At 42.4% G+C, this 16,974-nt stretch overlaps 1 protein-coding gene across 3 annotated transcripts in view; it reads right to left on the bottom strand.

Moving 5' to 3' along the window:
- Positions 1-16,974, bottom strand: part of pde4ba (phosphodiesterase 4B, cAMP-specific a) — a 140,229-nt gene that overhangs the window by 98,965 nt on the left and 24,290 nt on the right. For 2 of the 3 annotated variants that reach the window (XM_035413290.1, XM_035413291.1), the window contains exons 2-3: positions 13,068-13,158; positions 3,657-3,883 (exon numbers count right to left, since the gene is read on the bottom strand). In XM_035413290.1, coding sequence (XP_035269181.1) covers positions 3,657-3,883; positions 13,068-13,109 — 269 coding nt within the window. In that variant the 5' untranslated portion in view covers positions 13,110-13,158. Of the gene's footprint in view, positions 1-3,656; positions 3,884-13,067; positions 13,159-16,974 lie in introns of those variants that run through there. The other variant, XM_035413292.1, reaches the window with a different exon arrangement.

Raw genomic sequence — 16,974 nt, 5'->3', positions numbered from 1 at the left:
TAGCTTATGGCTTCCTTTAAGCTGAAATGATCGTTGAGATATTATATTGTGTAACCAACAACTTGTAACCATCACTCTGGACTGGAGAGCTCGACTCAGTAGAAGCAGCCACATATGGAGACAGCTTGGATTCTCTTCATGGCTTCTGAGTCTAAAAGGTTTATCCAGTATTAGCTATTTAAATATGTTACTATTAGTTCTGTTCCAATGTTATACAATTTAATTTCTATCAGTATTTCAGCCATCCTCCAGGATGTAGGCTCACAATGCTATTTTATTTTTGTGATTATGGCCTGTTCTGGATCCGTGGCCAACAGCGGGGCAAAATAGACACTTTTTACTTATCTATTTATTAATGCTAGATTAGTGCTAGTGCATGTACTAAAAGAGCATAGAATATATAAACTCACCGACCACTTTATTAGGTACACCTGTTCAACTGCTCGTTAACGCAAATATCTAATCAGCCAATCACGTGGCAGCAACTCAATGCATTTAGGCATGTAGACAGGGTCAAGATGATCTGCTGAAGTTCAAACCAAGCATCAGAATGGGGAAGAAAGGTGATTTAAGTGACTTTGAACGTGACATGGTTGTTGGTGCCAGACGGGCTGGTTCGAGTATTTCAGAAACTGCAGATCTACTGGGATTTTCACGCACAACCATCTCTAGGGTTTACAGAGAATGGTCCGAAAAAGAGAAAATATCCAGTGAGAGGCAGTTCTCTGGGCGAAAATGCCTTGTTGATGGCAGAGGTCAGAGGAGAATGGCCAGACTGGTTCAAGCTGATAGAAAGGCAACATTAAGAGTCGTACCTTGAAGCAGATGGGCTACAGCAGCAGAATACCACACCGGGTGCCACTCCTGTCAGCTAAGAACAGGAAACTGAGGCTGCAATTGCCATGGGCTCACCAATATTGGACAATAGAAGATTGGAGAAACATTGCCTGGTCTGATGAGTCTCCATTTCTGCTGCAACATTCAGATGGAAGGGTCAGAATTTGGCGTAAACAGCATGAAAGCATGGATCCATCCTGCCTTGTATCAACGGTTCAGGTTGTTGGTGGTGGTGTAATGGTGTGGGGGATACTTTCTTGGCACACTTTGGGCCCCTTAGTACCAATTGAGCATCGTTTAAACGCCACAGCCTACCTGAGTATTGTTGCTGACCATGTCCATCCCTTTATGACCACAGTAGCTATGCCAGTGGGAGGCAACTCCTGGCAGGTTTTACCATACCGGAGAGGTCTAAGGTGAGACGACAGACCAATCAGCTGAGTTACTGTTGATGAAGGTGTATGTGTGTGTGTGTGTGTGTCTGTGTCTGTGTGCTCACCTGCGTGTGATAGACATGGTGAAAGACATGAACTGCCTCACTTCACACTTCACTGTGAAATTCCCTTGAAAGCTTTACTAACTAGTGGTTCTATGAACAGGTTGGCTAATTATGATTATTATTTGTTTTAGTTGTTATTTTTGTTGTTATTGCAGTAGTATATTTAGTAGATATTGTGCTTCAAGCATCAGCACCTGTTTGTAAAAATTCCTGATAGATCCTGAGGCTCTGCCTCATTTCACACAGTGGCTATTTCTATGTGCAAATTACAGTGCTACTTACAGCTGATTCCCCCACCCTCCCCTTTCTCTGACAGTTAGTAGGTCAGAGGGCACAGCAGGTGGTTTCATTGTTAGTGTGTGAAAAGCAATCATTATGAATAGGTTTTGTGCACAGCAGCACCACAAAAGGACCCCTTTTGACTGAAAAACAGGGCTTAGCCAAAAAGAGGGAATGTGGTACGTGTGGTTCCACAGGGTACCACCCTTGATGGAATTAAGGAAAAAAATATATTCACAATGTTCCAATTTGGAGAGGTTTGGTACTTTTACTGCTTTGTTCAATCGACTCCAAACCTTTTTCCAAATATTGCACTGTAGACATCCTGGGGTACAACTGGAAAAAGAAATCTGGTTTTACCCAGTATCAGAGCAACGTGTAATCACTACAGAATAAAGAAAACAATGATTTTTGGGTGGGAATGATTCTGTTTATTTTTTCGGAATAAATACTTCCTGTATGCTTACTGAGTGAGACTCGTGCAGGATCAGGAAATTTGATCATTTGGGTACAACTGTGTGCTTTATTTAAGTATGAACCATGTCTATACAGTATATATTTTTGGAGATGTTGGCATTTATTTAAGACAGGGTGATACTTACAAAAAGCCCTAGGTTTCAAACGTGGGTTTCAAAGGGTTAACTGCAATTCACAACATTTAGCCAGAAGAGCTTAAACTTGATATACCACAATTCAACATAAATTGAAATTGTCTTGGCGAATGCTACCATGTCATACTAAGAAAGTAACCAGCCATCCAAAAAGTTTCACTCCGCATATTTTACCCTCCCACATTCCACACAACCACCCTCCCTCCTGCCCACCCATGACCTCTGATCCTCCACCCTCTACTTGAAAAGAACAGCTTTTCCCCATAATGTCACCATAATGCTCACCAGGAGAGAGGGTTAATTTCCATATAACCTTAAAAAGATATGTTGTATTTTAGATTGACCTGAACCAATAATAAAATATATAAAATTGGAGAAATCAGTACTCATTAATTAAGTATGCATGTGCCCCTTTTTTCCATTACTTTATATAAAAGGTGAGCCTTTCTTTTAGTTGGAAGGAGCAGTAAGTTGGAATCTGAGTTCCAAAACTAGGTCTGGCATTCTACATTTCTTTCCTTGTCTTTTGGATTATTCTGCTGTCTGTTAGTTTATGAACTTTGGCCTTGGTGCATACTCGAGATTCACTTGGGAGAGACAATCTGGGGTTTGGCATTTTCTTTCATTAATTTCTTTTGTGACTCTAACTTGTCTATGTCAGTAACATTCATTGTTTTCTTTAAGGTAGTTTAACATTTGGCTTTAGATTAGATGCTGAACAATTTTGCAACTATTAATCAATTATTTTAATCTGGTTGTGAGTTGTACATTTTGATAAAGGTTGACCTAACAGGTTGCTCTGCCTATCAACAAATTTGGTGATTTAACTGTTAAATGATATCTTCGAAAATTAATAAATAAAATTTAAAAAAATATTTTACATGTTGGTTAATCAAGGGGTTTTAACCGTTGATACACTCAGACAACATTAAACAAGGGTGTTAGCTGTTAAAACTGCTGGATTCTAAAATTAAACATACTTTACTTAATCCTCACTTCCCCAATAACACCCCCACCCAAACCTCCATCTACCCTACCTGAAGGTGCAGACATCCAGAGCTCACCATGTGGCCAAATGTCCCTACAATGTCCCATTACCTTTCCAAGCCTTCTCTTCACCCTCTCTCCCTAGCCTTGCCACTTTTGTCTTACCTTCTCACAACATTTTCCCTACCTTCACACTCTAATGCTGACATATTCATACTCCTGGTCATACTAAAGTTGAAACAATATTATTTTTTATTTCCCTTTAAAAGCCAACTGTCATAATTGCCCTTCAGCGAGATAACTGGTCTCCCAGCAGCGCTCACAGCCTGTAACTGTCAGTACTTATCTCCACGGGCACATTATGAAACACCACCTCATAGCCTCGCAGGGTACTTGGCTCTGTTGTACTCTCCTCGAAATGAAAAGGGACTGGCGGAACTCACCAGTCGGGGTCAACGGGCGTGATGTCTATGCGAGGCGTGATGAAGGGCAGAGTGGTGGGCCGGGGGATGCTCTCTTCGTCGGGGGTGCACGACCTCTCCGCCTGTCTCCACGACAGCGGGGGCAGCTGCAGGTTTCCAGAGAAACGCCTGCGTCCCCTGCGCAGGTCCACGCCCAGCGTGCAGGTGGGGGAGGTGAAGGACTCGCAGTCTGGAGAATCCTTGCTGTCCTGCGGGGGGAGAGGAGCAGTGTTACATGACTGCACCCCATCCACTGTACCAGAGACTGAACGCAAAACATGGCATCACTTTTGAAAGCATTTTTCCATTTCTTGCAGAGTTACAGGAAGTCAATGGTCAAAAACCTGCACTCTCAGACACACTCTCCCTGCTTTAAAATCACTGTACAGACTTCATTTCACCTCTTTGCCCCACACAACAGTATCATTCCATATTAAATTAATCCAGTGATAAAGTATTATGGGATAATAATGACTGGGCACATCCATAATTCATTTTCAAGATGTTTTATACTGTAGCCACAGCAATTCATGCAGCTTCTTAAAGGCAATCCAAAGGAACTGAATCTGAACCTTTGTAAATTTGGATTATAACTGGGAATGAGGTTTACAATCAAAACAAACCACCGTGTGTCTATGATTTGCTCAGCGTTAACTAGTTAGCATCAAGAGAGAAAGATCATGCCATTTGTGCATCATGTCCCAGACTGTTTTAACAAAAATAAAGGCTATATTTTAAATCTCAGATATCCTGGTTCCTGATTACCCTCAACTGTAAAAACTGATGAACAAACATTATAAAGTGATCACTTTATAATAGATGGCTACACAGATAATCCATAGGCGAAGACACACTAGAGACAGAATTGTGTGTGAAGTGACTTTCAGCAAAGAAATCAGAAGTTATGATGCAAATTTCCTGGTCAAAGTAGATTATTTGGACAATCACTGCATCGTTAGATTCAATATAAATTACAAATGGCAGTGCAAGGTGATTTAAACATGTAGTTTTGCGCTGCAGACAATTTTATCTTTGGATTCCATAGTATTTGTTTCATCTTATGGATATTTTTTTATTTTTGGAAAGGAATATCCCTTTTATGCTTCCTCACTCCATAGTGTCCACTAGAGGGCATGCTACACCTTCAGAACTCAACGCAAATGGTAGGTCAGCACAAGAGCTTTTGCACAAAAGAAACAAACATTTTGTACTTTACCTTGTAAGAGACAAGGACAGCTCTTCAATGTTATTAAGACTAAAGAGAGATGCTGTTTAATGTGGAAATGTTCAGTTTAATTTTCAGGCATTGCTATTAATGATATTTCTGACAGTATTGCCTATATAGAAAAATCAGAAAGTTGCAAAAAGGTTCCCCCTTGTTGTGTTTATTAACCAAAATTTTGGCAAACAAAATGCCTTCATCAAGGTCATTCTGTGTACAGTACTACCTATATTATCATTGTATATGTTAGTACACACATCCATAAAACAAGGACTATTACAATTACTTCCATATCTTTTTAGTTCATATTTTTGTACATATTTATGTGAAATCCACCAGAATTCATATTTATTTATGATGTGATATATGCTATAAATACAGAATAGCATATAGCATAATAGGATTTCCTACAATAGGCTCAATTGCAGGCACAAATATCACTCACCATTACATGCAACTCTTTTTTGCGTAAACTAGGGTGATGTCCCATTCAAATAAACAGGAACAATTGGCCATTGGCCTGAACTGAATCTGTTTGTTCAATATATCATCTGTGCTAACATCCTGCGATAGCTGCATCATTGTGGCCTTCAACTTTCTGACCTGGATGGGAACACGAAAAATATAAAAATGTAATAGTCTTAGTTGTTATAATGTTGATGAAATATGATGCCAACTGTAGGTTTATTTTGAGGCTAATCACAGAAAATTTAATCATACAGTAAACAGTGGCATCATTAGCAAACAAAAAACAATATGGAAGATGCCCTTTGAAAGCATGACAGCAACATTACGCAATTCTAAAGCCTTCGGAAATGTACTGCATTTAAAGGGGGGAAAGATACTTTCAACAGAAAAGAAAATAATGGCTGTATGGTGTTGCTTTTCTAAGAAGCCTTTCAAAAGACAAATAACCAGGAGTTCATCCTTCATTGCTGAGATAATCAATTGGGTTCTTCCGCCTTTCCAAGGCAACACACAAAAGGTGAGCCAGTGATTACTGCCCAAGAAGCACAACAGCCAACGGGGAGAATACCACACACTGTTCATAAGCCACACAGCAGTCGGCCACAATCATGCAAATGTGTAACTGGAGATGAAGAGAAAATGGCAGGTGACATGAGAATTATGTATGCATCTACAATCAGTTACCCAACACACAATCAAATTTAAAGCTTTTAAAACTCAAAGGAGGACAGCCACTGTGATCACCGCGAAACAGTAGAGGTTGAGGCAGTGATGCACTTACTCCTACACTGTAAAAAGTCAAAAATGGAAAACACTACAATAAAATTAGCAAAAACTGGAAAACCTTTCTGGAGGAGAGGTTGGGGTTCACAAGGAACATAGCCCACTATACAGCTTGCCGTAGCCTTTGGAACACAAGATGCCAAATATTGTTGTTGCTGCATAAGTTGCCACATATTGCCACAAAATGATGTATGATGTTAGCCTGTTGTTGCTCACTATATAAATAACAAAAGTATTATTGACAAAAATATAAACAAGATTATAATTATAACTCCTGACAGTCCATTAATTGTTACTGTGCTATTTTTGCATATTTAATATATGATAAAAAATAAGTTACCAATATGATATCCTTTATGATCATGAAAATAATTAGTAAGTGAGCAGAGGGAGGGAGAGATGATCAGATTGTGGGAAAAGCAGACAGAGGAAAACAGGGGAGAAGATGGAGAACAGTGCAGTGGAAATGATGAAGAAGTGAGTAAAGAGCAGTGAAAGAAGAGAAAGAGAGAGAAAGCAGAGCGTGGTCTTCCTGAATATAGCCATCCTGTGGGACTGGAGGAGCGTGTGTGCACACGTGTGGGCTGTTTCTCTCAATACAGCCTCGTGGCAAGATAAAGATAAAACTGCACACACACGCATGCACATACACAAATACACACACACACACACACACACACACACAAGCACCCCCCACATACACACATGGTGCACCTGTATGTGGGAGACTGAAACAGGTCACGTGCCATGATAGCTCCTATAACAGCAATATAAGACCTAAGGGCAATAAAGTAATGCAGCACAGAAAGAGAAAGGCACCGTTATAAATCATTTAGCTACAAGACACATCTCTCCTCCCACTCCAAAGGAGCTATAAGTAGAACATGGACAGATGTGGGAGCACCTGGTGAATGCTTCCGCATCCCAGCATCTGTCCGATATGACCTTTATTGAAATTACACTTTAAAATAAATGGGGCTCAGTTAATAAACGCCTGTATGATCCATTTTATAACATGACCCCAGAGTCTGTGGTATGTACAGTATAGCAGAGGATACAATAGACACCTCATGGCCCCTGTACCTGGGAAAATGTTCTGAGGGGGAAAGCCACAGTGTGCATAAATTACTCTGCAGGGCAGACCTGTCTGGTCGCAGAGCCTTGCTGATGAGCTCGGCTGCGCCCCAAAGACTAGGCAGAGACACAGTTCTCTCCCAGTCAAACTTCCAGGCAGGCCAGGTAAGGCCCAGGCCTGGGGAACAGCGCAGAGAGCTTCCTCTCCGATAGCACCGATATTAAATTAATTCCTCATCATTAGCTTCTGCTGGTATGCTCCCCATAAGGCATTCACCCGTAAAAGCCATAATGCGCAACACACCTTAATCCATTAGTGCATTTTGGCCGCCCACCCCCACCCAAAGGAAGAGCACTGAGCTACAGTACTTCCCACTGCATCGCAACTGCACGACTCCTCGTTCAGCAGAGCACGGGTTCAGCCGAGTCCATTTTACAGCTGGCATAATGTGATTTTCAGCAGTGTTTCCATCAGAACGTGTTACCTGGAGTGAAGACCCGGGGAGGCAGGTTTACCTGATGTGCCCCCTGATGTGCTACTGTACAGGTATATTCCTGAGCGTGCCAGTGCTCGCAGTGGGAGAGGGGTCCCGTGGGGCGAGGGTAGCCCAGAGGGGGAGGGTTTTCATCTGAAGGGTGTCCCCTGCCTCGCCCTCATCCCCATTCAGGCTTGTGCGGGCTGCCTGCGGCAGCAGCCCCAGTTGCACGGTACTCCCACCTACTAATGGCTCGGCTCTGCTGCCGATTTCACGCCAAAAATATACGGGGCTGGCCACACATTTTGGAAGACACACATGCAAGCCTCCACCCTGCCTAGCAGACAGAAGATGTTTCAGTTGCCTGGAGTTAAGTTAAGCCCAATATTTACTCTAAAAAAGCACAGGAATTACAGTACATGTATGACCATGGGACTGGTGTAGAGATTTACTTCCAAGCTGCATTTAAAAAAATAATCTGAGCAGCTCTATCAGTTTGACAGAGAGGAGACAGCCACTGTGAGAGAGCAGAACATACTGCACGTTACATGTTAACAAAGGAAACCACTGAAATTCAGTACAAAACTCCAAGGCATGCAATCTCCAGTGAAAAAATGTAAAAAGAATTCAGAAAAGTGTGGATTAAGTAAAATCTGTTTATTTTCTGAATCCAGCAGCTAACATCCTCGTTTAATGTCCGGCACTCTGAATACCGAGCTACACCTTGCTTATCCAACATTTAAATAATATTTCTTTGATTTCATTTATAGTATACAATGCATAGCATTTCACACCTCTAAACAGACATAACATTATTTGGTTACCAAGTGTCCTTTTGGAGTCTCCAAATGGCCAATGCTGAAAAATCATTTTTGGTGGTATTGTCATCAGACTTGAACCAGGATTCATACATCATTGTGGCTGAGGCTCTATTGTGTCCCTAAAGCCACCAGAGACACCCACAAGCATCGGCATGCATAAAACAATCATCTTTTAGGTGAGAAAAAACTTCCAATTCCACTCTGTTTGAGCTTCTCTTACTTTATTTCAGAAACATTTAAAAGTAATTATGACTCTAAATGGAATCAAGACCAAAAATACAAGGGTTGTGTTTAGAAAAGGGGACGGAACAGAAGGGGTTAACAAATTTTTGGTACATAATTCTATTTTTATTCTATGAATTTCTCTGAAATTTCCTACGGCCCGAATGGCCAAATGGTGAATTAGATGTCCGACAAAGCCTATATTATTTGGTATGTCATCATATTAAAATCATGTACTCTGATGAATGTATATGCTGCTGACACACGCTGGTGTGCTTTTTTAAATGATGACATTCCAAATAATAAAGGCCTTTTAGCCCTTTTCACAGGAGGTTGAGTGTCTTGGAGTTTTGTTTGCCGTCAACCTACTAATTTTCATTTACAAAGATAAGGACCCCACCTTGCAATGAACACCTCTCCACTTTGACCCCATTCAAAGCCAGAGTAGTGTTTTCTATTCACTATCCTTCAATGAAACTTCACCTCCCACAAATAAAATTTCAAATGTCAAAGTCATAACGCGGCTCTTGGAGTTCTGACTGAAGCAAAAAACATCCCGAGGAAACCCACATGACATTCAGGAGTCCCTGTGACAGGGCCTGGGGACTGGCTTCCATGCACCTGCTGCTAATCAGTACCTCCAGCACTGAGGCCCTGTAGGGAATCAGAGCCTCATTAAGGCCTTTTGAATCAGAGCACTTCTTCATGCACACCCAAGAACACAAAACAATTCAAAGAGAATCGTCTCACAGCAGCTCTTTCCAATCAACATCCGTTTATCCCCGGCTTTGTCTGGAGGAGAGACTGAGGGGCTGACTACCTTGTGAGTAATGGAACAAGGAGGCAGGAAATTAAGGTGTGTATGCGTGTGTGTGTGTGTGTGTGTGTGGGTGGGTGTGTGCGTGTCTGTGCATTTGCGTGTGTGAGAGTGCGCACTCATCCTTGAAGGCAGAAACAAAGCCTTTTCAGCCTTTTCTCCGCTGCTGTATTTGCCATATGTACAGGAAGCTGCAGATGCACGGCTCTGTCCAGGGTTTACTGCTGGGAGAAACAGCTCAGTCCATTCATACAATGGAGACGCATCATCGGTACAGTTTCCCTGCACTGTCAGTCTCTTTACAGCCTGGTTCCATCTGCAAATCTCATTTATCTGATTTATACGCCCAGGCAGCAGAGTGATGAATGCAACCTTCAGACCTAATTGAACACAGGAGCGGCTCACTCTTCAATTTGCACCTGTGGCTATGTCACGGCCAGGCCTCTTTCTAATCACCAAGTAAAATACAGTTTTAATCCACTTTATACCGGCTTTTAACATTTATCATTTATTGATTACTTATCCAATAACAATCAAGTCAGTCCAGAAGAGAAAGTCACAAACAGTGATTTAGAACGAGTGCAGACAATCAGAACAAACATCAAATGATGTTACTATCCGACTGATCTAATAGTGCTGGAAGACGGGAGTGTGAAGGCTAAATGCATGATCGAATCTGGCTTTTCATGCAATTGCCACGAAAAAGACTGATTCAACATAATTCAGACAGTGTAAACAACAGTGAGTTCATACAGCCGATCTATCTGCTTGCAGAGGAACGTCCTGTGCGAAAGCACGTCCGAGAGCGCAGCTGTGCCGACCGCCACGAGAGAATTGAGGAAGCGGTATGCCAAGGGTCCGCGACGTGCAACTTCCTCAATTTAAATAACTAAAGAATAATGGGATTCTGTGTGCAGTCAGCACAGCGGCGTGTAATCTACCAGCATCAGGGATTATCCAGGTGATGTCCCTGCAAAAAAACCTAGCATGACACCACATGAAAAATCCTTTTCGCAGTAATCCCTGAATAATTCCGACTCACAATTCTGCCAATTGCTCTGAGGTTTAGCTGAACTATTAAGGTCCCTGTGAAATGCATGTGATGCATGCTTTAAATAATGTGCCTCCTGGTGGATCTCCCATGATTCCTTCATGCCGCCCAGGTCAAGAGTCCCCTTGGGCAAACAGATGATGTTCAGGGCCATAAGGTCAGGAAGGTGGGGGGGGCTGCTAGATCTATTCAAGATGGCCCAGGTTTGGGACCTCGAGGTTTGTGCACATCTGCCCAATCATAACAAAATAAGTGAGTTGTGGTTACTATGGCAACTGCATCAGGCTGCATTACCATACATTTCAAAAGAGGGAGAATGGAGCGCTGTGGTCTAACGACAACCAATAAACAGGAACAAGCCCTCAACCCCTTCTGCTTACTACACAAGGGATATTTCCAGCTGCTGTTGTAGGAGTGGAGGGGGAAAAAAAAACGTTGCCAAGATGCAATCTTGGGGAGAAATATGCAGTCAAACTGACATACATAAGAAGTGTCAATGCTGCCCTGGTAACACACATCCGCCTTACCGAAGAGTCACCTGAGGACATCGAGGGGAGAGAGCATGCGCCATGCGTGCGTGTAATGATTTCATCTCCATCAGCCAAGCCAGCACTGATGCAGCCAGATAAAAAAGAAGAAGGCTGTCTCGTGGGGACCCAAGTCCCCTGATTTCCTCCCTGTGAATTGGATTTAAATTGCGAGCGCTCTGCGTTTAGCTCGCCGGCGCAGAGCAGACCCCCGGACATGAGCTGAATGGGTAATAGGCCATCATCCTGCACAGCCTACGTGGGGCAGCGGGACTTTATTTAATCACGCCCGTCTCTGACCGGCTGCCGTACACTCCTGCTCCACTTAGACCCAATCAGATAATAATGCCCCCCGTTCCCTTAATTCCTGTTGTCCCCAATTCAGACCGCTCGCTGCCCGCGCACTCCGGTTAATCCCTCAAAGCCTCTTTTACCACAGTCAATTTTGTTTTTTTGGGCTGACTGCAATTTTTTTTTTTTGCATTTGCCTCCCCGCGTTTTATTTATCAATCCGGCTAAGGGTGAATAATGCATAACGTGAGCGCGCTGTGCTGACCCAGGTGGCAGGCTCAGACATGCGCAGGGTATAGAATATGAGGGGGAGGTTTGAGAGCAGGAGCGTGCCCTTGCTCTGTCTCTCTGACTAATTCCGGGGCTGTGTCAGGAGACACCCACAGCATCAGCTCTGATTGTCTCTCAGAGGCGATGGAGACGCAGCCCTCAGACGACTGAAGAGAGACGAGGCAGAAACGGCAAATCACTCTCGGCGCCACGCATTCGGTGGGCTTTCCGGCTCCTGCCGAACCGTTTCAGGCCCCGGTTAAGAGCTGTGATGACGGGCCTTTGTGGGAACCGGTGAGTAGGCAGGCCTGAGAGCTGTTCTGCTCGTGGGTGATGGATGCGATGCTATGAAACAGAGAGCAGATTGGGACCTGAGTGCAGCTGTGTGGACAGAGATGAGCCAGAGGCTGAAAGAGCAGGGGGGCGGAGAGAGACAAAGAATTTAGGAGGCTGTGGGAGATGATGGGGCTGAGAGAGTGTCACGCAGCCCCGCCATCCCCCTCAGCTTCCTGTGTGACTCTCTTCCTGCTTCTGGGATTTATATCAAAGTCAAACTGGACAGCATATGATCCACAAAAACCACTGATTGCCTCTTGAATAGAAGGTGAAACATGCATGTGGAAAGCCCCAATATTAGCAAACCACTCGACGATGGCCTGTGCCATACGCCTTAGACGGGTGGCAAACAATGCAAATGACAGACTGGGCAGACTCGAAAATCCCGATGTGCTGCCAAAATTGCACTGCGTCATGCAATATTGACTGACGCACCCCCAGCAGCGGCTCCCCTCCCACTGCGGCGCGTGGTGAGTCACAAAATTAACATACCGCTCAGGTGTGCCAAAATATATGGAGAAAATACCACCTTGCCAGTGCGACTGCTCACAACACGCCATGCGCTGGCTGGAAAGTAAAGCCCAGAGTCTTACAGGAAGCTGAGGAAGATGGTGGGGAGGAGACCGTGAAGCACACAGGAAGTTGAAGGAGGTGGTGGGGAGGAGACTGTGAAGCACACAGGAAGTTGAAGGAGGTGGTGGGGAGGAGACCGTGAAGTACACAGGAAGTTGAAGGAGATGGTGGGGTTGACAGAGGAGCATTCAGAAACCCATTACAACCTGAGAAGCTGACGCAAGGCAGAAACAGCCATGGCACTTGTACAGTGATGCCTCGCCAATTAGTGATGTTTCTATTGGCAATTGTCCTTTTGAGAGATCCATTCCTGCCTGTCCATTGAGCACAGGGCTATGATTAAGGCATTTTGCTTTTTATTTCTAATGTCTGTACCTTAACACCAGCTTTGATAGCCTGTGTAAGTGAGGTGGTTTTGGAGGAACAGGGAGTGCACCCAATCTCCCCATTTGCTGTACTCACATCATTGGGAGACACCGTCAGCACACTTCTGCTCTTCCTCATCTTTCTCCGCTGTATTCCCGCCGCACAGCAGCCAGCTCTGCCAACACACCTGTTTTAGAACACAAATAGAAGACCCACTTTCATTCAAGTAGTAAAAATGCAGCTGTACAATAATGGTAATCAACTTCTCTGAATTTGGCACCATGCCCTAAAGTTTTTGAGGGAGATGTCACAGGTTTGTTGACTTCACAATGAATCATTTTTGGTCTTGATTTCAAAGATGTGTCTACTGTCACTCTTGGTTATTCATATATCTTTTTTACACTACACCAATTTTGTACCCACACTGTTTTTTGTACCCATATAGACTTTGTCTAGGTTTAGGTCGGCAAATGCATTTCAGCATTTCATTTCAGGTAGCCTCTGAAGTGCGGTGCTCCGCTACTGCACAAGTAATGACTACAGGAAAAAAAAAGATGATACACCATCTGGTGACAATGATAATCATTGTGCTCACAAAATTAGATAATTCTAGTTACGATTTATCACCGACCCCTAGTACTGAAACAGCAGCAGCGAAGGCAGCACTCTCTAAACCCATCTGATGGATTGCTGTGAGGACCAGGATCCATTCTCATTCGTCTTCTGAGACAGTGCAGTCCCGTTTTATATCGTCCAATCAAAAGGCTCCATTCATTCACTGGTCACAATGTCACCATTAATTGCAAGTGGGTATCGGCATTTCCAAAAAGGAAGGGCTGCATTCTATCCCTTGCATAATCTCCGACTTACTCTGGGCACTGCTGACATTATATGGACCTCCTCCAGTACAACATGTTGCTTTACACAGAAATAGGCCTATGGATTATACACAACTGTACCACGCAGAAATTAAATTATCGTTATGCCTAATACTGGATCATAACAACATTCAACACCACAATCATGAAGAAATGCATTAATGTTTCAAAGCATCCTTCACAGCCAGCAAAATATGTTATTTTAACAATATCCCTGAGATTGATATTGACACCCCACCACAGATAGGCTATATACCTATAGCTACCTGGCAGCATACGCTTAATTATGCAATGACAATTACATCATATAAATAACTAAACATAAGCAATACACACATCTGTCCCAAGTACAGGCAATGACAAACTAATTACTAATTATTAATACAAATTTCAAAAAATCAGTGAATTTAGTCTACAGTTTATGCAGAAAGGACCATTTTTGCTGATATAGCCTATTTGTATGAAGGACACACAGAAGAGCAAGTTATTTATCTTCTCCCAGCTTCACTCTCATCTAAGATGAAACTTTGACAGATCACAGTTGATTTACAGTGGAAAGCTTTAAATTAAAACTAAGCAGCTGTGCTATGTGTCAGCTTTTATTCATGATTTTGTAACAGGTTTCTTTGCTAAATGGAGCTAAAATATAAATCATAATGTTTGGCCTTCAGTAAAGATGGCACATTTCCTCATTCTTTTAATGAAGTCTACTACAAGTGAATATGACAGTTTATTGCTTCATTTAAGTCATTCCAGACCAAGGGTTTTAAATTAAGAGATAATATTCATGTTTTGAGCTCTGAAAAAGAAAGATTGCAGATGTAAAAACTCTGAAGGGAAGCCAATGTATACAAAATAACCCAAATTAAATTAACCGTATCTCAAAAATTACTAATCAAGATGAGTAATAAGACTATAAAATGAATAATACAAGTACTGAGCAATATTTTAATTCTCAAACATATGGAAAATATTTAACTTCAATAATGATTTGATGGCATCAACCAAAAAAAGAAAAGTAAGTGTCACAAATATTCACACCTCTGTTTTCAGTTTGCCTTTCTACATAAAGCTCCCTCTACTCATCCTGTGGCTCTTGGTAAAGTCAACGGAATCATGAACTCCAGCAAGTATCAGGACATTTCGTGCAAAAACCCGCCTCCCTCTGCCAGAGAGCTCACACATGGTCGCAAATAGACCTTAGAGCAAGACAGTGATCCCAAGCATACCCCAAAATCAACCAAGAAAATGTCACCTAGCCACAAATTACATCTGTGAAATAATTGTGCCATATATTTGAGAATGAAAATGTCTAGCTAAAATCTTTATCTCTCAGCTATTGCATTGGTACAGAAATAATGTCAAATTCTCATACAATATAGCCCATTGCTTACATCCATCTTTACAAAAACATTCAGGTCCTTGTACAGTTGTCACATTTTGTTGCTTCAGAGCTTAAAGTTTAGAAACATTTTATAGGCAACTTGAAAAAATTAAAATAGCAAGTTTAAACAGAAATTCATATTTCCAATATCTCAGTCATTCAACATAGCCTGCCAGCACAGCAGGGACAACCATTCCCTCCAATCCTCTACAGAGTTTGCAGGAAGAACTTAAGTGAGGTTTTGTCAGATTAGATAAAAATGGAACTTTGTAGTACAAATGCAAATTGTCAAGTCAGGTGTATCCAACACCGGCAGGTGACTTTGCGTGCAGGGACTGGGACATTGTTGGCTTGTAGACATTTCCCTTCCTCCATCTCAGCCCTCTGAACTCTGTATCTTTTTCAAAGGTGCAGCTGCAACCCACTTTTGCCATCATGCTCAGCATTGTGTAGCATCATTATTACACCCGCACCACACACAATACAGGAGTACAGGCATGAATATAAGCGATTGGTTTCAGGCGTAATATGGTTATGAATATAAATACGTGGCAGTGCTTCACGGTCTTTATTGATTAAATATTTTCAGTACGAAAAAACAACCAACGCTCTAAAGTATAATTTAGCACTAAAGTCTAATTGTGTTTTGAACAGGAGGGAAATCAAATTAAAACTGACTGCTAATGACCAGTGGCACTCCAGCTAAATAGCTCGATACGCAGGAAATGAGAAATCCACCACGATTCTGGTATTAGAAGTGACAGAAGCAAGCCATATGACTGACGGAAGCTGTATAATATCACCTTTCAGTCACAGCCATACAGACAGTCCCGCTAACCATTCCATCCAAATAGCCAGTGCACGACTGCACACAATCAGCCAAGCTTTGCTGTTCACTAAACCCTTTAATTCCCTACACCAATAATCTCTCTGCTCCAGTTCTAATCAGGACCATTTTAAAAGACACAGCCAAAAAAAATAAAATGATCTAGAGATTCATCTTCATCCTCATTTGTGACAATCGCAATCACATCAATATTATTATTAATATCTGAAACTGGGATTGTAATAACAACTTACATAAGCAAAATACCGCAAGGCAATCTAGGATTGTTCAGCTGTTACCATATACACAAAGCAAGCACACCAGGACATGGTCTGTTTTACAGATTCACCGTTCACAAAATCGCCATCAGGCTGATCGGATTTGCACATTAAAACGAGCTTTTCAAGCAAGAACAGTGTCCCCTAAAGGAATGAAAGATGACAACTAAATGACCTCAAGCAGACTTTCCAGACAGACTCATGTTTTGATATTGAAATGGGTGAAAATATGCATCTAAATATGTGCCTTTAATGATGTGGAATGCTTGGGAAACAGTACATGTTCACATGCCATATTTGACTGTGCACATACTGTACTGTCACATGCATGCAGGCAGGAAGGCATTCACGCATGCAAAAACACACACACACACACGAACACAAGGCAGTCACATTGGTGTCATCGCTAACCGTCACGCGTGTTAAAAGACTTCTGCATTTCCAGGTCTGCTGCTGTGGAATGTACACATCATGTGCATATAACCTAACATTTGATCTATTTATATGTTGTTTCCAGTGTAGTTATGATACAATTTGACCATTGCTAGTCATTAGTCTGCTTGAAAGACCTGCCTTTCAGTTCTGTCCAGTCTGGGGACAGATGCCTGTGGTCCTAAAAGAACACGCAAAAAAACTG

Source organism: Anguilla anguilla, chromosome 4 (assembly GCF_013347855.1).
Source record: "Anguilla anguilla isolate fAngAng1 chromosome 4, fAngAng1.pri, whole genome shotgun sequence".
In the NCBI taxonomy this organism is placed as follows: Eukaryota; Metazoa; Chordata; class Actinopteri; order Anguilliformes; family Anguillidae; genus Anguilla; species Anguilla anguilla.
Note: the sequence above shows the minus strand (reverse complement) of the source record. Positions and strands in the feature narration are given on the sequence as shown.